Below are 25,926 nucleotides of genomic sequence, written 5' to 3' on the forward strand. Positions count from 1 at the left end.
TATAAAATAGTTCAAAAATAATATATTTCACGACTACATAATCCATTTTTATTTATTAAAAATAAAAATAAATTTTTAATAGGACTTTGGATAAAAAATGTTTATGTATTATTTTACACACACAATCAAGATGAGATGGAGTATAGCTTAATATTAACTATTTTTTATAAAATAATTTTTCTTCCCTCAGAGATGTCTCACCTGGTATAAGGTGCCTACCTCACGCAATCGTGGGCACAATCGCTAGTGTCAATAATGAAAGAAGGAGAATGTCGAACATTTCCAAGTCTATCGAGTTTATTTTTGACTTCTATTCGATTCTAATGCAATATTCCAAGAAGGGTAAGCCAAGTGGACGGTCAAGAATCCCCTAAATTTCCATTTCAAAGAAAGTTGTTTTGTCTTTTCTTTTTCATTTATTTATTGTATATTTATTTCGATCCTAAAGAGTTTGAGGTGATGTATACGGTAGGCAAAAGGATTAGGGTTCTTATTCTCTGTCTCATCGTGCATCAATCAATAGTCTCTTATCAAAATTTTTATCTATATCTTTCTCTCCTTTTTAACTTTTAAAAGTGAATTAGTGATTTGATTTGATTCGATTCAATAGAAAAATTAAGCAATTGTTTATCATTTTTCTTTCGTCAAATAAACATTGTAATGTGAATAGTAAATGTACTATTTTCAAGAGATAATTTTTTTTTGTATGATTAAGAATTGTTTTGTTTTTATAAAAATAAACTCTTTAGTAAATGCACTAACAAGCCATCATTTTATAATTAATTGTTTGAGGGTTAGTAATGGTGATGACAAAGTCAACATAGAAGTCAACTACTTTATGCAATCACATTATGATTCTACATTTTTTTATAATTTTTTTTTTGTCTTCATTCAATCGACCAAGCAATTAATGTTCTATAGTTTCTTATTTAGTAATTTTAAAATTTTATTTTATGATTGTGTTTAATTGCTATTAACATCATTACTATTTAATTAATTAACCAATTAATCAACATCAAACTAATATTATTGTCTCTTATTTCAATATAATTTAGTCCTCATTCAACAAATACCACACATTTGACATATGGATGAATTAGGATTCATTGAGTATGCGTTTGATTGCCCGATCGATTGACAATTTCTATTTTGTTTCGAGTGTCTAGATCTTGGATTCAAGTAATTCTAAAAGTGGACTAACTTCCTTCCATTTGTTCACCGAGTAAATTTGAAAGCACAAGAGAATTCTTATCTAACGATTTCAAATTTCGAATGTCTGTGAGTGTCTTGCCTCATCGAATTTTAGGTTTGCAACTTGATGGCAAATTTAATGATGCAAAGAACACACCGAACGGTGTTGCTAGGCCTTTCTCAGCTAAATATTTTTGTCGCATATAAAAAATTTCATGCGCCTCTTTATTCATGCTGTCCAAAACTACCAAATTCGACCGGAATGTCTTCAATTATTTCGGTCGAACCGGACCGGTTTTTTTTTATTCTCGATTTGTCCGGCTTCGGCGTTTCGCAGCCGGCGGGTCCCAGCTATCCAATGGAGAGTCGCCCAATGGGAGGCGGCCAGCTGACGCTGCGTTCTCTCATTTATAACAAGCGGAGCGAGGCGGAGTCGTTGGCGGTGGAGGTGGCGGCGGCGTGGTTTTGTATTATTTACGGCGAGCCCCTCGGAGATTAGAATATTAGCGAAGGGGAGAAATTTAATATTGGGAGTAAAGTGAAGTTTTATTGGTATATGGTCCGTGGCCGCGGCCGCAAGGGGATGCCGACGCCGGTTAGCAGCGCCCGCGCGTGCCTGGCGGCGGAGGCGGGGGTCGCCCTCGACGAGGGGGTGGCCGTCGCCAGACGCCGCGCGCACGCGCAGACGACGTCCCTCCATGTCGTGTACGCGCTCCTCCTCCAGCCCGCCGGCGGAGGCGGATCCGGATCCGGCGCGCAGTCTGCTTCTTCTTCGATCCTGCGCGATGCGCTCTTGCGCGTGCGGAGCGTTGCGTACTCGGCCAGGATGCAGCTCAGGGCGCTCGAGCGATGCTTCGGGATGGCGCTCGACCGGCTGCCTTCGTCGTCTGGGGGTCAAAGGGAGGGGGGCGGGGATGAGCCGCCGGTGTCGAACTCGCTTATGGCGGCTATAAAGAGGTCTCAGGCGAACCAGAGGCGGAATCCTGAGAGTTTCCATCTGTACCAGCAGCAGCAGCAGCAGAACGCCGCCACCGGCGTCGTGTCAACCTTCTCCGGGGTGAAGGTGGAGATGCAGCAGATGGTTCTTGCGATCTTGGATGATCCTATTGTTAGTCGGGTGTTCGGTGACGCGGGATTCCGGAGCGTGGACGTTAAGTTTGCCATCCTCCGCCCCCCTCCGACCATCCTCCGATTTCCTCGCGCCGCCAAGTGTGCGCCGTTGTTCTTGTGCAATTTCTCGGCCGGGGATGGATTTGAGGCGCCGGTCACTGCAAGGAGGATCGCTTTTCCCTTTGCCCCTGAGGTCGGTCAGCTTTGTTCCGACGGCGGCGACGAGAACTGTCGCAGGATTGGAGATATTCTATCTCGGAAAGGAGGCGCAACGAACCCGATGCTCATAGGTGTTGGGGCCGCTGAGGCAGCCAAAGACTTCGCCCAGGCCGTTGAGCGGAAAAATTGGGCGATCTTGCCTCTGGAAATTCGTGGAATCGAACTCGTTAGCATTGAGAAGTTGGTGGCTGAGTTCAGCACTGGACGCTGTGAGTTGTCTGCCGTCGATGCTAGACTGATGGAGTTGGAAAAGGAAGCGGCGATGCCCGGAGTGGTGGTGAATATAGGAGATTTGAAGGAGATGGTGGAATGTAAAGCTGAATGTGACGAGCACGAAAGGTGTTTGATCTCTGATCTCACAAGGTTGCTCGAGGTTTACCAAGGTAGGCTGTGGGTGATGGCTTGGTCTGCGACATATGAAACGTACATGAAGTTCCTGTCTAGGCATCCATTGTTGGATAAAGATTGGAACTTGCAGCTTTTGCCAATCACTTCAGTGAGAAGTGGGATGGGTTCATCACTTCCTAGACCTCCCAGGTACGTGAATTAGAACTTATCATTTTGATCTATGCCTGTGAAACTGTTATTTTCGTTAAAATTCTTATATGATGGCGATGAAGTCATTCTGCTAGCTGAGCCTTCTTCTACTTAGCTGACCTTTCATTATGCTCTGTGCTTTCAGTGAACATCAGAGTTTCTCATACTCAATATGTGAAAATTAAGCCTTGGACGACATTTGAAGTCTACCTTTCTAGTGTTTTATAGTTTTTTTTTTACTTAGCATGCCTGTTGGCTATCAACTTCTTGTAACTGGCACAAATTTTACCATCCACTAAAATTTAACTTGTCGAGTAAATTGTCATTCAGAAGGTTTTGTATTCATTTACTGTCCAAAATATGATAAACTAGTTTCTGTTTTTTTTTAAAAAAAAAAAAATTGACACAAAGGACTAGATCCTAGGAAATAATGGATTCTTTTATAAATAAAAAGAAGGTATTTCAAGTAGACTCAAATAGATCTTTGATTTGCGACAAAAACTTCAGCTTGTCCTGAAATTTCTACTTAATTGCTCGATGGCATAATTGGTGTGAAAATTTTCCCATGTGAGTGTAGTAGTATAACCTTTTTGTCCTTTTAATTTCAAGATATTTATTGACTTTCAAAATGAAATACTATATGAAAACTTTGATATTAAGTTCTCTGTCTCATCCAGTTATCTTTTCCACAGAAAAGAGCTTATTCTAACTGCTACTCTTTTACAAAGGCCTCCTTTTACGCATGCCCTTAGGTTTTACCTGACTTTCATTTTGCTTTATTAGATTGTCTCAAATATCCTGAGGGGAATAAAGAAACAATCACTTATTTGGGATTTGTCACCAATATGGTGTGATCAAAGGTATATGATATCATATTGTCACTTATATTTGCAGAGAAGTAAAGGCCCTTGTCTATTATCTCAATTTCTGAAGAAATATTAGGTTTCCATTTGTTTTGAGTACTAGGGCCACGTTTCCCTGGTATCTGTAGTCTCCTAGTCTGATGGATCTATCTGTTAGTAGTCATCTTAATTCTTTTCCACAATTGAGAAAAACTTTTTTGGAATAGATCCTTGGCTATAGATAGCTTGTCTACATTTGCAGCTAATGAAACAGCACTTGCCCTAGAGTTAATTTATCTTTTGCTATACAATGTCTCAACGACAAACTTCTAGTTTAGGAATGCGCTGAAGCACTATGAGTTGGATCTTAAATTGGGGTCTGATACTTGTTTTAGTTGTCTTATGGTGATGTTTAACGATTTTCTTTGTTGGAAACTTTGTTGAGGTGAATTTTCACTATGTTATAGCTTATGAAAAGTTTTGTTCTTAGAATCTCAATCATGCTGCATTATGTTACAGCATGATGGAATCATTTGTTCCGTTTGGAGGTTTTTTCCCTACGGCATGTGAGTCTAAAGACATTGGCAGCAGTGTTTCTCCACCAGCATCCCGCTGTGAACTTTGTAATGATAAGTATGAAGAAGAACTTTCCATTCTTCTCAAGGGACAATCATCTTCAGTTTGTGAAAAGAAAAAAGATACCTTGCCGTTTTGGCTTCAGAAAGCCAACACAACTGGCTTGAACAATGAATATAATGCAGCGCAGGTACGTTGTCTAGTAATATTCATGTCTATTCGCTGTACTAAGCAATTAAGAAAATCTCTTAGTTTACCTCAATAACTGATTCAGTAATCTCATTGAATCACCATGTGTCATGACATGGCTTTGTCACTTTATCCTCAAAACAAAGCCAAACATAATTTTTTTGGTAATATTCTTATGTTTATTTGTTTTTTGGATTCATATCATGTGATTATCTCAACTGCAGGCTAAAGACGATAATGGTTTATTGAATGCTAAAAGTATGGAATTGAAAAACAAGTGGAATGAAGTGTGCCGGCAACTCCACAATTGCCATACAAGAAAAACTGTCAATTACCCTGAAATTCCTTGTACCACTTATACTTCTAGTATTTCTTACAAAAATAGAGCCTCCAGTAAGGTTACTGAAAAACCTGAAGACTCTCAAACACTTGGCAATTCACTATCTATCTCAGTAGGCACTCAGACAGTCACCATGGCCAGCCAGAGTATCTCATTGCCTTTAGTCGTGGAATCAAGAAAAAATGACCTATTGCCAAAACACCAGGTCAGACTTTCAAAAAGTGAACAGCTTCAGAGAGTGGATCTCCCCTATCACCAAGGTGATGAACATGCCTCCCCTTCCTCTATAACATCAGTTGCAACAAATTTGGTTTTGGGTAACCTTCCTGAGCCTCTTTCAAAGGAGGAAAAACCTGCTAAGGAAGTTCAAAAAAGTAATGTGGATAAAATTTCAAGTTGCTTACCCTCAGTTGATACTGCCAAAAGAAATGTATCAGATGTTCGTGTTGCAGAATTTTCCTGCTCTAGCATTAAAGATTATCAGGCAAAAAGTGGGTACCCAGTCAATCCAATCCACTCATTTTCACAAGTCTCAAATGGCCGTGCTTCTTCTTATGACAAATCCCCTTTGTTAGTCTCATCCAGTATAATGCAAAATATTGACCTGAGTAGCTACAAATCATTTTGTAAAAGTCTCATTGATAAAGTTGGCCGACAAGAAGAAGCAGTTATTGCTATTAGCCAAGCCATATTTCGTTGTAAACTTGATGAAAGGCGTCGTGGTAGACTGCGAAGGGACATTTGGCTTAATTTTCATGGTCCAGATAAGATGGGTAAGAAGAGAGTAGCAGTAGCACTATCAGAATTAATACATGGAAGCAAAGATAACCTTATTTGCATTGATCTAAGTTATGAGGACGGTGTTGCTCGACCCAGTAGCATATGTGCTCAACAAGAGGTAACTGAAAAAAATGTTCAGTTCAGAGGAAAATTGAATGTTGATCTTATTGCTGAAGGGCTAAGCAAGAGATCATATTCTGTTGTTTTCCTTGAAAATGTAGATAAAGCAGACTTTCTTGTTCAGCAAAGCTTATCTCAGGCCATCCATACTGGAAAATTTCCTGATTCTCATGGAAGGGAATTTAGCATAAACAATGCCATATTTATCCTGACTTGGGGCAGAACCATAGACAAAAACTTAGCTCAGGGAGGAGATTACAGTAGTTTCTACGAGGAGACTATTCTGGCAGCTCAGTGTTGGCAGATGAAGATTTGCTTAGAAGCTTGTCGGGAGACTAATAGCAGTAGTCCAAAATCTAGTGCAGTCTCATTTATTTCTATCCAAAAACACAGTACAAGTCAAGTATATTTACAATCATCTTCTTCAAGTAAGCGCAAAGTGGATTTGTCTGATGACTGTGATAGGAGCTACAGAAAGTCCATGTCCAGCAAAAGGACACACACAATGCCCAAGGGCTTCCTAGATTTGAATATGCCTATTGAAGAGGTTGAGACAGAAGATGATCATAATGATTCTTCTAGTCTTAAAGAAAATTATACATCTGACAACTCAGAGCCATGGATCAAAGAATTCTGCGACCAGGTTGATGCGACAGTGAACTTTACGGTTTTTGATTTTAATGCCCTTGCCAACAATATCTTGGAGGCTATCAACAGAACCTTTCGAAGCACTCTTGGTTCAGAATATTTGCTGGAGATTGATCGAAAGGTCATGGAGCTGCTACTTGCAGTCGCTTGGTCATCAGAAGATCGAGGGCCATTAGATAATTGGTTTGAGCAGGTTCTCGGCAGGAGCTTCAGGAAGATGAAGCACAAGAACAGTCAATCAAGTAATAACATTCTTAAACTAGTTTGTGAGGATGCACTTGTTGAGGAGCATGCACCAGGAGTTCTTCTTCCCTCAAGAATCAACATCAATTGACAATTTATTTTCCTTGAAACATAGCATGTAGCATTCCTTTATGGAATAAGCAATGACCCTGTTGGTTATTGATCTTATTGTTTTCATGCAGCATAATCAGATTATCATCTATCTTGTAAATTGAAAGCAGCCGAAATTTGAGGGAAGTGGTTGTAGTTACCCAGATAAACATAGTGCTACTTTACGTTGCTGATTCTAATGAGAGAAAAAAAAAGGAGCTATTATTGTTGCTTGACTATGATTGATTCAAATTTTGTTCATATTTCTAAGTTACGACTATAGTTGTTGCTAGACTTAGTTGTTCACATTTTGTGGTGCTGTTTTAGGTCATGATCTGGCATTGTGTAGTATTAAAGGTTGTTATTATTGCTGAAAATTATGAAGAAGAAGCTGTCACATGCCTAATTCTTCTTTTTAAGGTAAGTTCTGTTGAACTCTCACTCAAACACATTTCCTTGTGTAATCAATCTTAAAGGCTATTAATCCTAATAATATATTGTTAGATTTCAACAATTTTTTACTAATCCTGTCCTTAGCAGGTACAGAATGAGCAGCAAAGACATTGTTTGAGATGAAGGACAACAGCATCGAGTCTCAGAGTGAAGCTTCATAAATCCCATGTCAGTCTTTTCCAACTCCCTCATTTGGTACACTCTGTCAGGAATTTAAAAGCACAATTTATCAAAATATATATATATATATATATATACTCATAAATTTTGCATTTTTATGACTAAAGTGTGTACTTTAGTATACCTCTAGAGCTTCTTTAAAAAGCTGTCAAATAAACAGGAACACTATGAGCACTGTTGAAAGAAAAACAAATATGAATGTGGTTTGATTATTGATTTGATCTGATATATATATATACATATAAGAGAATTAAAGTCTTCAGTTTAACAAATTGTTGATTCTATATATATATATATATAAGAGAATTAAAGTCTTCAGTTTAACAAATTGCAGATTTTAGAATCAAATGGACCAATGATGATAGAAATCATTTTTCTGGAATCACTGCCGTATACTGCCAAAGCAACAAGTCCTTTTGGCAGCGGGCAGTTGGAGCATTTGCATCCATCGTTATGTTACAGAGGACCCATCAGTTTCAGCAGTACATCAAAAATTCCACTCCCCTCTGCTGCACCTTTTGGACTGGGAATGGTGTTACTAGAGCCAGCATTGACTTGAGAGATAACAACAGATTGGCATGGAGGAACAAGGCTGCAGCTTCTCCTCTTCTTCCAGTGGCCCTGTGCTCCTCCGAGGGCCGCCACCGCTCCCTCCACATCCCCTGCCGCCACTGCTGCTGCCTCAGCCACCACCGACGACGGCCGAGAAGTCTGTGGCCTTGAGGATCCACAAGGAGGCCGAGAAGAAGCGCAGGGAGAGGATCAATGCTCATTTTTCCACTCTCAGACGCTTGGTTCCCAACTCTGCCAAGGTGAGGCCTTTCTTTCCCTCTCTTTTTGTGTTTCCTATTCAACTCTTGAGAAAGCAAAATTTCCACTTTGTCCCTTGCATTTTTTTTCGAAATCTTTTGTAGTCTACTCGTTGGAGAAAATAGTTGGGACTAAATGTAAATCCATAAGTGACTTTTTAAGTTCTTCATCAAAAAATAGAAATTGCACATCTACTGTTATTAAATAGGTGCATAGATATTGAAGAACTGATGCTAGATCTAAATTTCATTCTATTGGTCCATTCATGAGATTTGCATAGCTGAAACATGTGAACTTTGTGTGGTTTTAGATGGACAAGGCATGCCTTCTCGGTAGAGTCATAGATCAAGTGAAGGAGCTGAATAGGAAGGTAACAGACATCAGCCAAGTCTCCAGAGTCCCAAAGGAAGTGAACGAAGTCAGCGTGGTGGAATGCAGCATCAGCCACAACGACGACGACGATCTCTACATGAAGGCTTCCGTTTGCTGTGAAGACAGACCGGACCTGTTTGCCCAACTCACCGAAGCGTTTCAGAAGCTGAGGCTGAGAACGATCAAGGCCGAAGTTGTGTCGTTAGGGGGCCGAACCCACGGTGCGTTCTTGCTGTGCCTGGAGGAGAGGAAGGAGAATGCTTGCGTGAGCTCCTTCATGGAGTCTCTGAGACGAGCACTGGACGCGATCGCTTCCGAGAATAAGGACGAGCCGAGTGAATTCTCGAGCAAGAGGAGAAGGATGATGCAAATTCCTCGAGTCTAGTGATTTGTCGTTGTTTGGTGTGGATGAATCATGGACATTGTTGTAGACCTCTATTATCGATCAAACACTTTTAACAATCAATTGGTTTAGTAATGCACAGTGGAACAAGAATTAGTTGATGCAAGCTTTCATTGATTTCAATTAAAGATGGTTGGTGAGCGATCAAGAACATTGAGTTCTTATTTTTGTCCAGAACACAAGAACACGAAGTTAAACAAAAAGGCGAGTACAGCGACAGGGGAATTAAAAGATGGCTATCAGTTCTGCTTCTCCAACCACATGCCCTTCCATGGAATCCCGAAGCTTTTCCTTCGTCACCTGTCGTCAAAGGTTTAATTTTTTTTTTTCACGTTTTTATGGGCAATTTTAGTATTAATTAGTGTTTTTTTTTACCTTGTTGCCGAGATGCAGGGGTTGATCGAGGGCGTAGAGCTTGAAGGAGATGCGGTGGCCGGAGGTGGGTGGCTTGGGGCCGCGCCACCCGGGGACCTTCCAGTCGTTGTGCCCCTCCTTGATGCCGGCGTGCTCGCCGCCGGCGGCCTCCTCTTTGCCGGAGAAGCCCTCGGGGAGGCCGCGCACCGTCGTGGGGATGTTGACGACGACCCAGTGCGTCCACGGGACGACGGGGCTGTCGGCGTCCGCCGGCGCGTCGACGTCCTCCACCACGAGGGCCAGCGAGCGCGCCGCCTCCGGGACGCCGTACCACTCCAGAGGCGGCGACACGTCCTTGACGGCCCCCTGGCCGTCGCCGGTGTACTTGCGCGGCAGACGGCCCTCGTGGCCGATCGCCGACGACGCCAGCCTCAGCGTCTCCTGCGCCATCACGACGACGGGCAACCACCGATCAAGTAAACGGGCTCCGATTAGCCTTCTGTCGCGCTTACTTCGATCGATTGAACGAAGTGGATGGAGATGGTGATGCAGGCGATGCGATTATTAAAGAAGGGAAGAGGCGACAGGTGCATGGCCACGTAGTATGTGGCAGGTGGCAGCTTAGGCAGGATACGTGTGCTAGGGTCGCCGCAAAATATGACACGTGCCGGTTTTAGTGAATGGTTTGGATAAGATACTCTATTTTTTTTTAAAAAAATAAAAATATTGACCTGACATGCGTGCTGGGCTCAGCACGGTCCTGGACTGAGCCGTGCTTGACCCGGCCCGCGAGTTGAGCTGCATTCACCTGACCTGACTCGCGGACAAGGTTCGACCTGACTTGGCATGACTCAAATTTTGAGGCTGAGTTAATTGGACGAAGCTTAGACTCAGAGTCCTCACTACCAGAGCTAATACATGATCCAGTACATAATATCTACTTGCATTTCTTATTCACATCACACAAATTTCATCTCATTCATAGATGAGTCGCCATAAGAAGAACAAAGGCTCGGAGCTCATGCAGCACCTCCTTCATGCAGCAGCATCTGATCAAAATGCCAAACTCCTGCAAGATATATAACAAACAGTAGTAACATGAGCTGCAGATGCATCCATGAATATAAACCACTGTAGAAAGCAGCGTGATCTTGTCGAGTCTCACCATGCCCTTTCCCGACTCTTCTCAGTTGAGCAACATACTCAGCTACCTTTTTGATCGCTTCCACCTTAAAAAATTAAGAAGAAAGAACAACAAAGAGCTTGTCAGATACGTGGTGTTTTCATGCTTACATAAGCTCGATCACAATCACCTGCTCTTCGAGGAACTCGCTCTCGACGAAGTCCACCGTCTGGGGATCGTTGCATTTTTCAGCTACCTGTCTATCCAAATTTTAGAATGGAGAACCAGTTCGAAATCAGATAAGTCAAGAAGACGAGAACACTTGCACTGTGCAGACTTAGCAGCTTCTCATTTGTCAGCTTCTCAAAAGCTAGAGCTAATTCCATTGCTGAAAGATACAAAGACAACGAGAGAAATGAGTATTGAATTTTGAGGACTACACACACTCAATCAGTGAAGAGTTTTCAACTTACCGTAGAGTGCATCGCCTTTCTCTGGATGATCAAACTCGGTCAAAGGTGTGATGATTGGGAGAAGCTTTACTTTTCCTCCCCTTTTATTCTGATGTCGCAAATGCTTTTACTTGTGATTGTTTACGAAAAGAAAAGAAAAAGATATAAAACAAGAGAGGAGGTTGTGAAGATTAGTGTGCCTACCTGATACTTCATTAGCTTCTCAGCATGATCCCTTTCCTCTTCGCTGGATTCCTTAAAAAACCTGGATAATTAATTGATAGCACAAGTAACTCACTGATATAAATCCTAAATAATGGAATGGATGAATTAACATATTGAGATTTCTCAGAGACTCACTTGGCTATGCCTTTTAGTGCCACATTGTCCCTATCAAAGTAGGCAAACAGGGAATGGTACACATAGGAAACATTGTATTCCACACTGAAACAAAGAGAATGGTCATAAAAGGGAATTTACATCTATAGAACATCGCAATAAGTTATGAAAGGATTTTGAAACTGCAATATTGTGATGTGCCGATAAGGAATCACAGTAAAATTGCAAATATGGTGAAAAAAAATCCACCTATTTTGGAAGATCCGCCTATTTTGTTTCTAAAACAACGGCATCACAGTAAACAGAAGATATCGATTAGAAATCGAATTAACATCAGTTTTCTCACAAGTAGAGGGATAAGATCAGGAGGAATAAAGTTAAATCAGTAATAACCGAAAAAGATGGAGAAGTTGGGGAAGAGGGTACTTGATCTGAAAGTTGATGGAGGCCTCGCAGTCGTCGGCGTATTTCTGGCGAGCGAGGGAGTGTCCATTGGCGATCGGCACCAGAGAGTCCATTTTTACCGTGATCTCCTCGAACGGCTGGAAAATGACACCGGCGATGGCTTGCCCTTCGCCAGCCACGGCCACAACCGACCGACCAAGAGCCTTCTTCCTCAGAAGCCTCAAACGGGACCGAATAAGCGGTCGGCAGCCAGATCCGGTGGCGGGAAGCGACGGCGGGGAGGGAAGAAGAGCCAGAGGAGGAGCAGCAGCGGCGTGGAGGAGCAACATGGTGCAGGTTTTGAGTGGGGCGAGAAATCGGGAATGGAGGGTTGATATAGAGGGAGAAGAGGAAATGGACGGCGGAGATTACTTGGGAGGCGCGTGGCTGTCACACGGCTCGATCTATTTCGGAATTGGTAGGTGCGATATTTTCTTATACCGTATTATTTTTTCTCCTTTTTAATTAAAATAACCTAAAAAATAATCTATTTAAAAAGTTTGTTTTATAATATATAATAAAAATTATTCAAATTTAATAAATACTAGTATGATCGTGCACACGCGTTGCGTGTGTAATATAATTGATCCGGCGGTAAGAATAGGGGACCCCGTTCCAAGAAGTCAACGTCACGTGGAGGTCAAAGGGTTAACAGGACTATCGGAGAAGGGTGGACCGACCGGCCGACTGGAAAAGGTTAGACCGACCGGCTACCGGTGTCTAACTGAAGTCAAAGGCACCCCCGCGGGAGTTAGGGTTCTGACGCTCATATTGAACAGGATCGTACGGCCGAGCGGGTAGCCCGCTCGGCCGAAGGCATAAAGTAGCAATACTGCTAAGTCTCCACAGAGCACACTATTGGGAATCTCCCAAGTAGACCAGCACATGTGACCGGCCGGACGAGAGGGGACTGCCGACCGGCCGGATGCTCGGCATAGAGTAAGAAGAGAAAAGGACAAAGAAACATCTGTTGACAGCGGATATGTCCAACGAGCAAGCCATACGCAGGATCTTATGACAGAGGGTTCCGCTGTCCCATCAGAGACGTGCTCGGACTGTAGCAGTATGGTGTCAGGTAAGTTTTTCTGACAAGCCCATACTGAGGTATGGGCTGAGGACACGTATTCACCTCGGTATGTGTGCGTGAGCCCCTTCCCAGTTCTATATAAGGAGCCTCACACTTCGCCGGAGGTACGCATTCTACGATATTCGAAGTCACTTCTTTGTCCACTTGCCTGACTTGAGCGTCGGAGGGTCGTCACCGGGAACCCCTTCCCGACCCGACTTCTTTGCAGGTTCGCCGGAGCTCCATACGACCAGTCGGAGATCTACGTCGGCAACTAGGAGAGCACCACGTGCCCAGCGTCCGTTGATTCAGCGATTCGGACAGGATCAATAATAATATATAAATTATTTGGGTCTTTGAAAATCCGAATTATTTGGGTAGATTCGTCAGACTTATACAATAGTGACGCTAGAGAATCCCAATAACAAACTAATGTTACAGACTTCCCTATGTAAAAAAACTAATTTAATGTAATATTATACTTATCTTAGTAAAAAAACTAAGAAAAATATATTTTTTAACATCGTTGGCCTAAAATATTTATAGAAACTTCTTTGATCCTAATGTTGTCAATTCTAAGATGTGGGACTAAAGAGAACTATATTTTTTTTTATATAAAACAACTAGAGAAAATTAATAATGAGAAAAATTCATAATAATACGCCGCAGCTGAGTCTCGAACTCTCGATCAATGATTGTTTCGCTCGTGGAATTACTAATAAACCTTGGAATTATTTTTAAAGTGAATAGAAAAAAGGACAATAACGTAAATTCATTTTAGGCTTCACCAAAATTAGTTAATAAAGGGAATTTTTTTTTAATAAAATAGTAAGATATATATAATACTATTATATTTAAAAGAAATACTCCATTAAAATTATTTTAGATTGATTAAAATTGTTACATTATTATTGCTTTAGCCATAGCTACTAATATAACATAATATTGCTAAAATAAAAATAGTTTTAAAAATGTAGCATTCTTTTAAAGGTGTTCTGTTTTTTTGTTTTTGTTTTTTGAAAAACAATCCTTTTCTTTAATAAAGGTTACTAATTATATTAATTTGTCTTTTTGTTAATTTTTGTTTGCATGTGGGGACGTAATATAATTGAATGCCGTAAAAGTGTGTCACGTGGCAAGTGACTTTGTTTAAATTAAAAGTTAAAATGCTTTCGGCCCACACAACTAAATAATAATATTAAAAGTATTTTTAGATGACTTTGATTATTAATAACTAGATGATAATGTTTAGTGAGCATACGAGGACGGCACAGGCAAATGTTACTTGATTGTTACTCTGAGTTCATTCCAATATTTCTTAGAGTTCGTGTCAGTAGGAGATGAATTTATAATTCACCGTTAAATAATTAAAAAGTAAAAAAAAATAATTATTTAAAAATGATATGGCGAATAGCCGGGGACCCTCGAAATCAGGGTGAAAGTTAAGAAAATATATATGGCAGTAGGAGTCAATACTTAGGGTTAGTATAATGACATGTTCTTCGAGATCGATAAAATCTCAAGTTATATTGATGTCATTCAGAGTTGAGTCGAATAATCTAGTCGATTGGACCTTCGATTTAATCGGATATACTAGGCACATGACTCAATCGAACCGAATTTTTTGACCAAATGGAAAAACTAAGCGAAAGTTAAGTTCTGGAGAGGTTCATCATTCTTTACCCGATCCAATCCAATCACGAGCGAAAGTTGATCAGATGATAAAGGGGACTCGATCGGCCTACAAGTAAAATATATTAAGAATCCTTCAATTTAATGATTTAATATTTCTTTTTAATATTTTTTATAATAATTGTTAGAAAATCAATCTTTATAATGAAAGTTTCTAGCATGTAAAGTACACAAACGATAGATATATTTTTTTAAAAAATGTCAAAATAGTATATTATTTTTTAAAAATATATTAATATTCATGCATAAAGAAAAATTGACACGAGGATTGTTCTTAAAAGCACATGTATATAAAATTACTTACTCAGAATTCACTATTCATTTATACGGTTTATTATATTCTTTTTTTTCCTTTTGCTCACCTATTTAAGACCGAATCTAATTTATACACCTTCTCACTCAAATCATAGTCATTCAAACCAATCAATAATTAATTGAGCTGACTCGATGCTCGATAATCAACTGAACCAGAATTATTAAACGGACAAAAAAAATTTAAAAACGTTCTTTTAACAGAATTATTAAAAAAAAACTTTTTAAAATTAATATTAAAAAGACCCTCCATTCTTTATTTACTCTCCTAAGTAATCTTCTAAATCTGGCCGGGGCAGCGAGTCAAACTGTTGATAAAGTCATAAAACTAGGGAGGGGAAATGGAATTTTCGACCCAAATTTTGTAACGCCCTTCAAAATTTACTAATCTCATCTCATCCCTTCCTTTCCCTTCGATGCCGTCCTCCGCCTCATCTCCTCCTCTTTCCGTCCCCCTCTCCACCCCGGTTTCTGCCGGATCCGCCCCCGTCGCCATCCCTGCCTTGCGCCTCTTCCTATCGCGCCTCAACGATTCCATCAACCGCTCTCTCTCCGATCGCCGCCCCTGGTCTGAGCTCGCCGACCGCTCCGCATTCTCCCGCCCGGAGTCCTTCTCCGATGCCACCACCCGCCTCCGGAAGAACCTGGCGTACTTCCGCGTTAACTACGCCGCGGTCGTGGCCTCCGTCCTCGCCGTCTCTCTCGTCACCAATCCCTTCTCCTTCCTCGTCCTCCTCGCGCTCCTCGTCGCCTGGTGCCTCCTCTACCTCTTCCGCCCCTCCGATCCGCCCCTCGTGCTCTTCGGCCGCACCTTCACCGACCGCGAGACCCTCGGCGGCCTCGTCCTCCTCTCCGCCCTCGTCGTCTTCCTCACCTCTGTCGGATCAATCATCGTCTCCGCCCTCGTTGCTGGCGCAGGCATCGTCGCCGCTCACGGAGCCTTCCGCGTCCCGGAGGATCTGTTCCTCGACGAGCAGGATCTAGGCAACGCCGCCGGATTGTTATCCTTCCTCGGCGGAGCCGCCTCGGCAGCTGTTCCCGTACGCATCTGATCCTCAGATCTGATGGTTGCTGGTTTCTCCTCCCTATCGTTTCTTCACCACTGCATTAGATCTCACATTACACGGTAAAAAAAGATCTTTTTTTTAGAGTGAAATTTTCATTTTGAATCCTTACGATAAGCTAATATTTGATTATTTAACAACTAATTTGATTCTTTTTATATAATGTACACTAGTTCTGTTCTAACTCCACTTTCTCTTGTTCTGTTCTAAACATAATTTGGTTTTTTTATTACCAATTATACATTTGTCTGCAAACATGCAGATTAAGTGAAGTTGCTCAATGCAATATGTATAGTGAAATAAAGCTAGTAATTTTCGATATGTATCAGATTAAAATGGTCAAGGAAAATATTAGCAAAATCACTCTCAATTGTTCATGTCTCATATGCAAAGTTGGGGCAGTTTCTACTGAAAAATAAAGCCCCAAACTGTAGAAACATATCCACAAAGAAGAGTGCTTAATTGCACTTCAGAGTTCAGATAATAGGAACGTAATTTGAAAGGATACTGTGTTTGAATTTATTTACCCTCACTTATTCATCCCATTTAACATATTCTGCTAATTCTGCCCACTCTGTTGCACATTTATCTGCATGGCTGACCTGAATAGCATGACAACATAAGTTCAATAGTACCTCCAAAGATCATAAGTTAATCCCTTTTAAGATACTGAGATATTATATCGCTTGAACAAAACATTTGACAGCATGTACCTGCCTTAACTATGTAATATATATTCCTACATATAACATGAAGTAAACAGCCAAAAAATCTCATAGAAAACATAAGAGATTGTATGCAAGTTATCACAAGTGGTCTCAGAAGAGGATAAAGATAGAAAGGAGCAGGAGAAGCATCCTCTTGTCTTTTTAAAACTACCATAAAAAGTTCATCAGTCTGCTGATGGCTGATGATTGCTAGATTGGGAGATGTCATCAAGTGTCTCTTCAAACAGATTATTCAGCAGGCTTTGTAACTGTCACAACACCTTTATACGCTCATACTCTTCAATAGCACTAACTTTGGTACTTTCGGTTCTTATCGTTTTATGAGCGAGGTTTCTGAGAATCCTATAAATGACTTGAGCTCGTTGATACTGTTAGAACCAAAAGTAGCTAGAGGGGGGGGGGGGTGAATAGCTCGTCGCGTTCGCTCGGTGCTCGGCGTTGCTTGTTCCTTCAAAGATGTGCAGCGGAAAATACAGAAACAAACACACAACGCTAACACGGTTGGTTTTACTTGGTATCCACCTCACAAGAGGTGACTAATCCAAGGATCCACACCAACACACACACCTTCCACTAAATAAAACTCTCCTTTATGGTAACTACCAAGGGCGGAGAAGCCCTACAAGACTCAATACAAGAAGAGAGGGAAAGGATACAAGAAATACAAGCTTACAAGCTTACAATGAGTATAAACCCTAACCCTAGCTTCTCTTCTTGCCTTTGATCCGCCTCTTGACTTGGAAAGCTTCCAAGATCCTTCAAGAACTGGCGATCTGATCTTTGAGAGCGCTGTGGAGGCGAGTAATCTGGAGTGAATCGGAGAAGCGATGCCGAAGGAAATGAACGCCTGCGGCTATAAACGACGCCAACGGTCGGATCCCGATCGATTCGAATGTTCCCAATCGATCGGGGAGGCTTTGGATCGATCCACGGATCGATCCAGAGCGCCTCTATGCTCTGGAAACGCGCCTGGATCGATCCATGGATCGATCCAGCGCTTATCGCGCGAAGCAGCCGCGTCCCAATCAATCCACTGATCGATTGGGACCTCGGATCGATCCACGGATCGATCCGAGCATTTCGGTCGATCTGTGCGGATCGATCCGCGATCGATCCGAGCTGGATCGATCCATCGATCGATCCGGCCTGGATCGATCCATCGATCGATCCAAAGACTTGATTTTGTCCAAAACCAAGTCCCAAACCTCCCAAACCAACATCCGGTCAACTTGACCTGTTGGTATGCCATGCCTAGCATCTAGTCACTCCTCGACCTGCTAGGACTCCCTTACCAAGTGTCCGGTCAATCCCTTTGACCCACTCGGACTTTTCTCCTCGTGCCAAGTTCAATCCCTTTGACCTACTGGACTTTTCTTTCATGCCAAGTATCCATCCTTTGACCTACTTGGACTTCCGAACCGGATGTCCGATCATCCTGATCCATCTGGATTTTCCTCGCCTGGCTTCACTCACCAGCTTCACTCACCAGGATTTTCACCTAGCTTCACTCACTAGGGTTTTCCATCCGCCTAGCTTCACCACTAGGACTTTCACGGCTTCACTCACGATTTCCATCCGCCTAGCTTCACTCACTAGGACTTTCACCGGCTTCACTCACCGGATTTCCATCCGCCTAGCTTCACTCACTAGGACTTTCACCGGCTTCACTCACGATTTCCATCCGGGACTTTCACCTTCCTTCACTCACTAGGACTTTCCTCTGCCTGGCTTCACTCACGGGACTTTCCTTCCGGCTTCACTCACGGGACTTTTCTTCCGCCTCGGCTTCACTCACGGACTTTCATCTGCCTAGCAAGTATCCAACAACCTCGACCTACTCACTAGGTCTTTCAGTTTGCCTAACCTCCCGGTTAGGACTTCTCAAGTCAACCTCGACCTACTTGACTCTTCTTGACCAATATCTTATTGTCAAACATCTAAACCCAAACCAAGACTCAGCTTGGTTACCCAGGTCAACCTTGACCTGAGGGATATTGCACCAACAATCTCCCCCTTTTTGATGTTTGACAATACCACAATAACACTTACAATCCCATATGTAAGTTAGGCTAATCCCATAGCCTCCTTCTTCATGCCACTAGGTAATGAAAGCATAAATTAAGCTCTTCATTCTCCCCCTAAGAGGGCAAACTCCCTCTAGGTAATGAAAGCCTAACTTACTCCCTTTCATGAGTCCTTTCATTCTCCCCCTATGACCTTCCCATAGGTAATGAAAGCCTACTTCATTCTCCCCCTAAGAGGGCAAACTCCCTCTAGGTAATGAAAGCCTAACTTACTCTCTTTCATGAGTCCTTTCATTCTCCCCCTATGACCTTCCCATAGGTAATGAAAGCCTAAACTTAACCATACATTCTCCCCCTATTGGCACACATCAACCCATCGTTGGACACACATCAACCTATGCTCCAATTCTGGGCACACTTCAACAAATCCATTTGTTGAAGACTCTCCCCCTGAAGAGTTGCTCATCGTGATCACAACTTCACTCATTGTGATCACCCGATAATGAGATCCCATACCCGTCATTATCACCTTAACTTCTCCCTCAATGTTGACAAATACCCAACCTTGAGCATTTTCAACCACTTGAGTGTCCACTTGAAATAATGAGGATATCCACTCCCCATTTCTCCCCATTTCAAGTTTAAATGCTCAACCTTGAGCAAGTCCACAACAGAAGGTTAACCACCTTCCAAGGTTCATGAAAAATAATTTTCATGTCTTTAAAGAGTCCCTCCCCTAAAGACATGGTTCTGTCATTGCACCAACAATGACTTGGAATCCCTAAAACATTTGGAAACCCAAATTTAGAAGTTTTGAGGTTCAAATATTCAAAATTTGAAACAACCTCAACCTAAACTTCTACTTAGTCTTCGTTAACAATCCATCCTTGTTTTCAACATGAAAACACCCTTTGTATGTATACAAATGTATTTAAGGGGTTTGGAATGGTTTCCTAGACTCAAAGAGGTTCAAAGATGTGAAATCAAGCCTTCCCAAAATCAGCAACTTGGATCGATTGGAGTTGGTTCAATCGATTGAACCTTTGAATCGATCCAGATCGATTCAGACTACTGATCGATCGGTGATCGATCCAATGAGCTTTCGCTCGCGGGAATTGCCGTTGAATCGATCCATGGATCGATTCGGTAACTCAATCGATCCATGGATCGATCGGAGCTCGATAGTTGCTGAAATTCCATTTCGGTCAACTTGAAACCCTAGAAAATTCTACAAAATCCAAAATTATGAAATTTCGTGTAGACATTATTTAGGGCATACTTAATCATGGAAAAATAGCTTTCTATGAAAATACATCATATTTTCAAAGATTGACACAAACTTGAAAACTTGCAAAAACTTTAGTGTTTTTCTTCAAGTTTGTGTCTAACTATTCAATGGTGATTACTATCAAAAGATAGCCTTCACCAAGGTTTTCCAAAAACATTTTTAAAACATTTTCAAAACCAATATCCCATCATGTTCCTTGGGCATAATGCATATGACTTGTACATTAGCTTTCCCAATGATGGGAAAACACATAACTATGTGTTTTGATGAATTTAAAACTCAAAAAAATGCACTAAATCAACATCTTGAGTTTTGTTCATCATCCTAACATCTCACTTGTATATAATATGGACAAAACACATACAAGTCACCTTAGAGGTCTTTGTGAGATGTAAAATTTGGTTTTGCCCTATTCTAGGGATCATGCATATCTATCTAGGCATTTTAGAGATATTAGACATCCACCCAGGATGTCACTTGTTAATAAGTGTCGTTAAATGCCATTCGTCCTTAATTACAAGGAATTAAACTAAATGCATGATTATGTTATGGCATACATCAACAGAAAATAATTTTCAAAAGAAAATATCCTATTACTACATGATTGATCCTGTCCGAACCAAGAGTCAGTGGACGCTGGGCACGTTGCGCTCTCTGCTGGATCCTCGAGTGCTCCGGCGAACCTGCAACAAAACCGAGCCGGGAGGGGTGTCCCGGCGACGGTCCTCCGACGCTCAAGTCAGGCGAGGAATGACAAAAAGGTGGCCTCAAGATGAAGACGTGCATACCTCCGGTGAAGAAATTGAGGCCTTATATAGACCCCTCGAAGAAGCCTGGCGCGCCAATCAAAGCAATCTGACCATGCCCAGGCATGGGTCTGTCAGAAGGGCCATGCCCAGATATGGATCCGTCAGAAAAGGCGTCCCTGAGGCCATACTGCTACTGTATCAACCTCTCCATGATGTGACGGCAAGATCCTCCATCGTGCGATCTTGTGTACGGCCTAATCATCAGACATGCTTCTACCGATATCCCATATCCCGAGCCGAGCGCATAGGCCGCTCGGCCACCTTTTTGTCCCCTCGCCCTTATTTTGTCCGGGCGGGTTGCCCGCTCGGCTCTTTGGCCCCTGCCGTTCGGTCTCCCGGTCGGCCCTTCGATCCTCCTGCCTTGGCGTCGGACACCCAACCCCATGGATGGGTTATCTCTAACTCCGCTCGGACCAACCCGGCTGATCGGCTCGGCCATTGACCGCTTAGTCAGCCCTTCATCGGTTCTCAAGCTAAGACCCTTCAGAAAGTGGGTCCCCCATTCTTACTGCCGGATCACTTGCCTTCCCTTCAAGTCTAGTCGAAGGAGGCAGTGAGTCCGACTGACTGGACTATATGTGTCCGAGCGGGCGGTCGCCGCTTCCATAATCTTCCTTTTAGCCGTTCGGCCCTTATGCCGGATTCAGCCGCTCGGCTCTTCGTTTCGGATGCCTTGTTGTTCAACGTGGACGTTTGCTTGCTTAAATCTTCTCGAAAATCGCGCAAATCCTTCCCATTAAGTCGCAGCATGCGCGGTATGACGCGCATTAATTGCGCCTAGTGGCAAGGCGCCACATGGCTCTTCTCACGTGGCGGCGATGCTTAGTACGATGGGACGCGATTGCTTTGAAATAGACGGTCGGATGAGGGCCTCGTCTTTCGTGACCTGCATCCGACGGCGGAGGCCAACCAACCTCGGCAGTATAAAGCCTCCGTCTTCTCCCTTTGCCGCATGCTTGCTCGTGCTTCCTCCGTCTGCCTCCCCTGCCGCTGTAGCCTCCGACGATCCAGTCCCAGTTTCCGGCTGCTACCTTTTTTTGTTTTCCTACTCATTGTCCATAATATTCTTCTGTTTGCTTAACGTTGATACTTAGAGTCAGTCCCGCTCTTAAGGGTTCTCCTTCACGCGTCTGATCGGCTTGGCACATTGCATAGGGTCCGAGCGAGGTAGCCTACTCACTTTGCACGTATCCTGCCTGCGTGAAGTCCACAAAGCCGAGTATCGAAGGACCAACTCCCAATCGGGCCTGAATTTTGTAATATTTGTAGTTTCCACGGTCTTACTTTGATATTCGTTCTTCCGCTCGGGATGTTTATAGCCGATCGGCGCGGCTCTCGATTTTTAACGACGGTGCTCGTCGGCACGGATGTTTATAGCCGATCGGCGCGGCTCTCGATTTTTAACGACGGTGCTCGTCGGCGCGGATGTTTATAGCCGATCGGCGCGACTCTCGATTTTTAACGACGGTGCTCGTCGGTCTTCCGCTCGGAGGGTTTATAGACGCCGGCTCGTCTCTACGGTTTAACGTCTGGGCTAGACGGCGCGGATATTTATAGCCGATCGGCGCGGCTCTCGATCTTTAACGGCGGTGCTCGTCGGCGCGGATGTTTATAGCCGATCGGCGCGGCTCTCGATTTTTAACGACGGTGCTCGTCGGCGCGGATGTTTATAGCCGATCGGCGCGGCTCTCGATTTTTAACGACGGTGCTCGTCGGCGCGGATGTTTATAGCCGGTCGGCGCGGCTCTCGATTTTTAATGACGGTGCTCGTCGGCGCGGATGTTTATAGCCGATCGGCGCGGCTCGATTTTAACAGCGGTGCTCGTCGGCGCGGATGTTTATAGCCCGATCGGCGCGGCTCTCGATTTTAACGACGGTGCTCGTCGACGGATGTTTATAGCCGATCGGCGCGACTCGATTTTAACGACGGTGCTCGTCGCGGATGTTTATAGCCGATCGGTAGGCTCTCGATTTTAACGACGGTGCTCGTCGGCGCGGATGTTTATAGCCCGATCGGCGCGGCTCTCAATTTTTAAAGACGGTGCTCGTCGGCACGGATGTTTATAGCCGATCGGCGGCTCTCGATTTTAACGACGGTGCTCGTCGGCGCGGATGTTTATAGCCGATCGGCGCGGTTCCGATTTTTAACGGCGGTGCTCGTCCGGCACGGATGTTTATAGCCGATCGCCGTCTCGATTTTTAACGACTGTGCTCGTCGGCGCGGTGTTTATAGCCGGTCGGCGCGACTCTCGATTTTTAACGACGGTGCTCGTCGGTCTTCCGGTCTGGCGCGGCTCTCGATCTTTAACGACGGTGCTCGTCGGCGCGGATGTTTATAGCCGATCGGCGCCGCTCTCGATCTTTAACGACGGTGCTCGTCGGCGCGGATGTTTATAGCCGATCGGCGCGGCTCTCGATTTTTAACGACGGTGCTCGTCGGTCTTCCGCTCGGAGGGTTTATAGACGCCGGCTCGTCTCTACGGTTTAACGTCTGGGCTAGACGGCCTTCGAGGTTGACTCCTTACCAGGTCAAGCGACCTTGGCCTTCATATCCCGCGCTTGAACAATATTTATGCCCGGCCGAACAGCACGGGTCATTCGCTTGCGAACCTGATCGGCAGGGAGGCTTTCACTATTCGGGTGCTTGGCTCGGATAATCCCTATGCCCCTTTTACCCAAGAACGTACTCCTGGCCGAATGGCTCAGGGTCTGCTCCGAGCATTTTGGCTCGGATAATTTATATCCGTCCGAATGGTACGGGGCTTCCGTTTTTAGTGCGTTTGGCGCCAATTTGATCCGTATACCTCCGGTCGAGCGGTTCGGGGCCTTCGTTGTCGAGCACTTGGCTCGGAAAACCATATACCTGGCCGACCGGCTCCGGCCTTCGCTCCAGGCAATAACCTCCCTCTATCATCCTGAGCAGCGCAGGACTTTGGTTTCCTTCCTACCACACTAGTATGCAGCCCGGCCGAACTGCTCGGGGTCTTCGATTTCGAATGCTGCTTTTATTCTATACGCAGCCCGGCCGAACGGCCTGGGGTCTTCGGGTTCGAGCTCCCGGCTCGGATACAAACCTCCCGGCCGATCGGCTCGGGGGCCTCTGGTTTACGATGATAATGCCTTATATTCGCTCTTTTGACTTTTCATCTCTGCATTTCAAGTATTTAGTCGAAAAATGAAATACACAGGGTGATTTACAGTGATACACCTTTCACCCCGCCCGGTAAGGCTGGAGGTGGTTCGCACTCCACGGCCTATCTAGCTGCCGTCCGTCCTCATCCTCCAGATAATACGAGCGGAGCCTTTCGATGATTTTGAAAGGGCCCGCCCATGGAGCTTCAAGCTTGCAACGGCTTGACTTTCTTCCAGACAAGATCGCCGACTTGGAACGATCCGGAATTACTCGCCGGTTGTAGTTTTGTTTCATCCACGACGGTATGCCATCAGCCGAACAGACGCCTTGCCCTCTCCTCTTCTACCAAGTCCGACTCCATGTCTTCTTTCGGCGTTGTCATCATCATAGCTCTGGATCCTGGCTGACTCAACGCCGACTTCGACCGGTATGACGACCTCACCGCCATATACCAAATGGAACGGTGTGACTCCCGTCCCTTCTTTTGGCGTCGTTCGGATAGCCCACAAGACGCTCGACACTTCGCCAACTCCTCCCAAATGGTCGAGCCGAGCGTAGAATACGAAGAATTTCCCGGTTGGCGACTTCACGACCGTTGCTCGAGGATAGGCCACGGACGTGAAATGTTGCCCAATGCCGTAGCTTTTGCACCAATCCTCTAACATCTTCCTGTGAACTGCCGCCCGTTGTTATCGGACACTAGTCGGCGAGGATGCCGAACCGACAAATGATGTGTTGCGGATGAATTTTTAACCATCTTGGCTAGCGGCCCGGCCTCCACCCACTTGGAGAAATAGTCTACCGCCACTAGTAAAATTTCCTCTGCCCGGTCATCGTAAATGGACCCACAATATCCATTCCCATTGATCGAGCGGACATGAGATGGTTGATGCCTTCATCTCCTCCGCCGGTGGGAGAGTTGTGATACTTCGCATGAAAGGCATGTAGATATCGTCCGAGCGGCATCTGTTTGTAAAGTTGGCCAAAAGTATCCGGCCAAGAGGATCTTCTTGGCCAATGAGCGTCCGCCGGATGACCCCGCATGATCCTTGATGTACTTCCGGAGGATGTAAGTCCTTACACATTTCAGCAAAAGGCGCGAGAAAGCTTTCTTGTAAAGGCGATCTCCGATGAGTGTGAACCGACCGGCTCTTCTTCCGAGGAGCCGGGCTGCATATTCATCGGATGGTGTGGTGCCAACGGAGGAATTCTATAATAGGTGTCCTCCAGTCACTTGGAAATGCGAGGCCTTGCATCCGGTCGACATGCGCCACCGAGTGTTTTTTCAATTGGTTCTTTGAGACGGCCACATTGAGCTCGCTAGTTTGGCTAACTCCATGGCACTGGTTCTCCGTCGGGAGGAGTCCGCTCGGGAGCTTTCCCTTCCCGTCATCCCTTGGCATTTCATCCGAGGAAGATCCTCTATCTCTTCGGGCTGGTATGACTTCAGGGCGCGACAAGGCCGATGGAGGTGCGGTGGTTGGAGGTGCTTCCGCTCGGCCACACGACGCAGATGTTGCTTGTTGCTCCGCTCGCTCGGCGGATGCTTTTGTTTTGCTCCATGAGTTTGGCATCTCGACCAGAGCCTCGAGTTCTTCTGTTGAAAGCGCCACCGTGTGTTGTCGCCCAGCCGTCCATTGTCTCCGATCGGATGCATGAGTGTCCCACAGACGGCGCCAATTTGATCTCGTCCGGAAGCTGGACGCTGGGCACGTGGCGCCTCTGCTGGATCCTCGAGTGCTCGGGCACTGCCACAAAACCGAGCCGGGAGGGTGTCCGGCGACGGTCCTCCGACGCCAAGTCAGCGAGGAATGACAAAAAGGTGGCCTCAAGATGAAGACGTGCATACCTCGTGAAGAAATTGAGGTCTTATATAGACCCCTCGAAGAAGCTGGCGCGCCAATCAAAGCAATCACTGATTTGACCATGCCGGGCATGGAGTCTGTCAAGGGCCATGCCGGATATGGATCCGTCGGAAAAGGCGTCCACGAGGCC

At 44.4% G+C, this 25,926-nt stretch overlaps 5 protein-coding genes across 5 annotated transcripts; 3 read left to right on the top strand and 2 right to left on the bottom strand.

The window, feature by feature from the left end:
- The first annotated feature begins 1,617 nt into the window (after positions 1-1,617).
- LOC122019665 (protein DWARF 53-like) lies at positions 1,618-7,124 on the top strand. Its single transcript, XM_042577120.1, has 3 exons — positions 1,618-3,057; positions 4,419-4,665; positions 4,889-7,124. Exons 1-3 carry the CDS (start codon positions 1,748-1,750, stop codon positions 6,884-6,886), a joined length of 3,555 nt encoding a protein of 1,184 aa, XP_042433054.1. The 5' UTR covers positions 1,618-1,747; the 3' UTR covers positions 6,887-7,124.
- Positions 7,125-7,145: 21 nt separating this feature from the next.
- Positions 7,146-9,204, top strand: LOC122019667 (transcription factor bHLH51-like). Its single transcript, XM_042577122.1, has 4 exons — positions 7,146-7,305; positions 7,426-7,506; positions 7,853-8,330; positions 8,639-9,204. Exons 3-4 carry the CDS (start codon positions 8,097-8,099, stop codon positions 9,083-9,085), a joined length of 681 nt encoding a protein of 226 aa, XP_042433056.1. The 5' UTR covers positions 7,146-7,305; positions 7,426-7,506; positions 7,853-8,096; the 3' UTR covers positions 9,086-9,204.
- Positions 9,186-9,993, bottom strand: LOC122019668 (UPF0098 protein CPn_0877/CP_0992/CPj0877/CpB0906-like). Its single transcript, XM_042577124.1, has 2 exons — positions 9,479-9,993; positions 9,186-9,403 (listed from the first exon to the last, which is right to left on the bottom strand). The coding sequence occupies exons 1-2, from the start codon at positions 9,905-9,907 to the stop codon at positions 9,329-9,331; spliced, it is 504 nt and encodes a 167-aa protein (XP_042433058.1). The 5' UTR covers positions 9,908-9,993; the 3' UTR covers positions 9,186-9,328.
- Positions 9,994-10,322: 329 nt separating this feature from the next.
- LOC122019666 (ferritin-3, chloroplastic-like) lies at positions 10,323-12,142 on the bottom strand. Its single transcript, XM_042577121.1, has 8 exons — positions 11,798-12,142; positions 11,393-11,476; positions 11,237-11,297; positions 11,054-11,141; positions 10,907-10,968; positions 10,771-10,836; positions 10,623-10,686; positions 10,323-10,526 (listed from the first exon to the last, which is right to left on the bottom strand). The coding sequence occupies exons 1-8, from the start codon at positions 12,103-12,105 to the stop codon at positions 10,477-10,479; spliced, it is 783 nt and encodes a 260-aa protein (XP_042433055.1). The 5' UTR covers positions 12,106-12,142; the 3' UTR covers positions 10,323-10,476.
- Positions 12,143-15,177: 3,035 nt separating this feature from the next.
- LOC122020472 (PRA1 family protein B3-like) lies at positions 15,178-16,183 on the top strand. The gene has a single exon (XM_042578417.1). It carries the CDS (start codon positions 15,302-15,304, stop codon positions 15,935-15,937), a length of 636 nt encoding a protein of 211 aa, XP_042434351.1. The 5' UTR covers positions 15,178-15,301; the 3' UTR covers positions 15,938-16,183.
- The last annotated feature ends 9,743 nt before the right edge of the window (positions 16,184-25,926 follow it).

The sequence above is a fragment of the Zingiber officinale genome, chromosome 9A (genome assembly GCF_018446385.1).
Source record: "Zingiber officinale cultivar Zhangliang chromosome 9A, Zo_v1.1, whole genome shotgun sequence".
Classification (NCBI taxonomy): Eukaryota; Viridiplantae; Streptophyta; class Magnoliopsida; order Zingiberales; family Zingiberaceae; genus Zingiber; species Zingiber officinale.

Excerpts from the sequence above, each read along its gene's own strand:
- LOC122019665 (XM_042577120.1), top strand. The coding sequence starts at position 1,748 with ATGGTCCGTGGCCGCGGCCGCAAGGGGATGCCGACGCCGGTTAGCAGC. Across the intron at positions 3,058-4,418 it reads TCACTTCCTAGACCTCCCAG|CATGATGGAATCATTTGTTC; the intron begins GTACGTGAATTA and ends ATTATGTTACAG. Across the intron at positions 4,666-4,888 it reads ATGAATATAATGCAGCGCAG|GCTAAAGACGATAATGGTTT; the intron begins GTACGTTGTCTA and ends TCTCAACTGCAG.
- LOC122019667 (XM_042577122.1), top strand. The coding sequence starts at position 8,097 with ATGGAGGAACAAGGCTGCAGCTTCTCCTCTTCTTCCAGTGGCCCTGTG. Across the intron at positions 8,331-8,638 it reads TGGTTCCCAACTCTGCCAAG|ATGGACAAGGCATGCCTTCT; the intron begins GTGAGGCCTTTC and ends GTGTGGTTTTAG.
- LOC122019668 (XM_042577124.1), bottom strand. The coding sequence starts at position 9,907 with ATGGCGCAGGAGACGCTGAGGCTGGCGTCGTCGGCGATCGGCCACGAG. Across the intron at positions 9,404-9,478 it reads CCCTGCATCTCGGCAACAAG|GTGACGAAGGAAAAGCTTCG; the intron begins GTAAAAAAAAAC and ends CTTTGACGACAG.
- LOC122019666 (XM_042577121.1), bottom strand. The coding sequence starts at position 12,105 with ATGTTGCTCCTCCACGCCGCTGCTGCTCCTCCTCTGGCTCTTCTTCCC. Across the intron at positions 11,477-11,797 it reads TCCATCAACTTTCAGATCAA|TGTGGAATACAATGTTTCCT; the intron begins GTACCCTCTTCC and ends TCTTTGTTTCAG. Across the intron at positions 11,142-11,236 it reads AGAAGCTAATGAAGTATCAG|AATAAAAGGGGAGGAAAAGT; the intron begins GTAGGCACACTA and ends TTGCGACATCAG.
- LOC122020472 (XM_042578417.1), top strand. The coding sequence starts at position 15,302 with ATGCCGTCCTCCGCCTCATCTCCTCCTCTTTCCGTCCCCCTCTCCACC.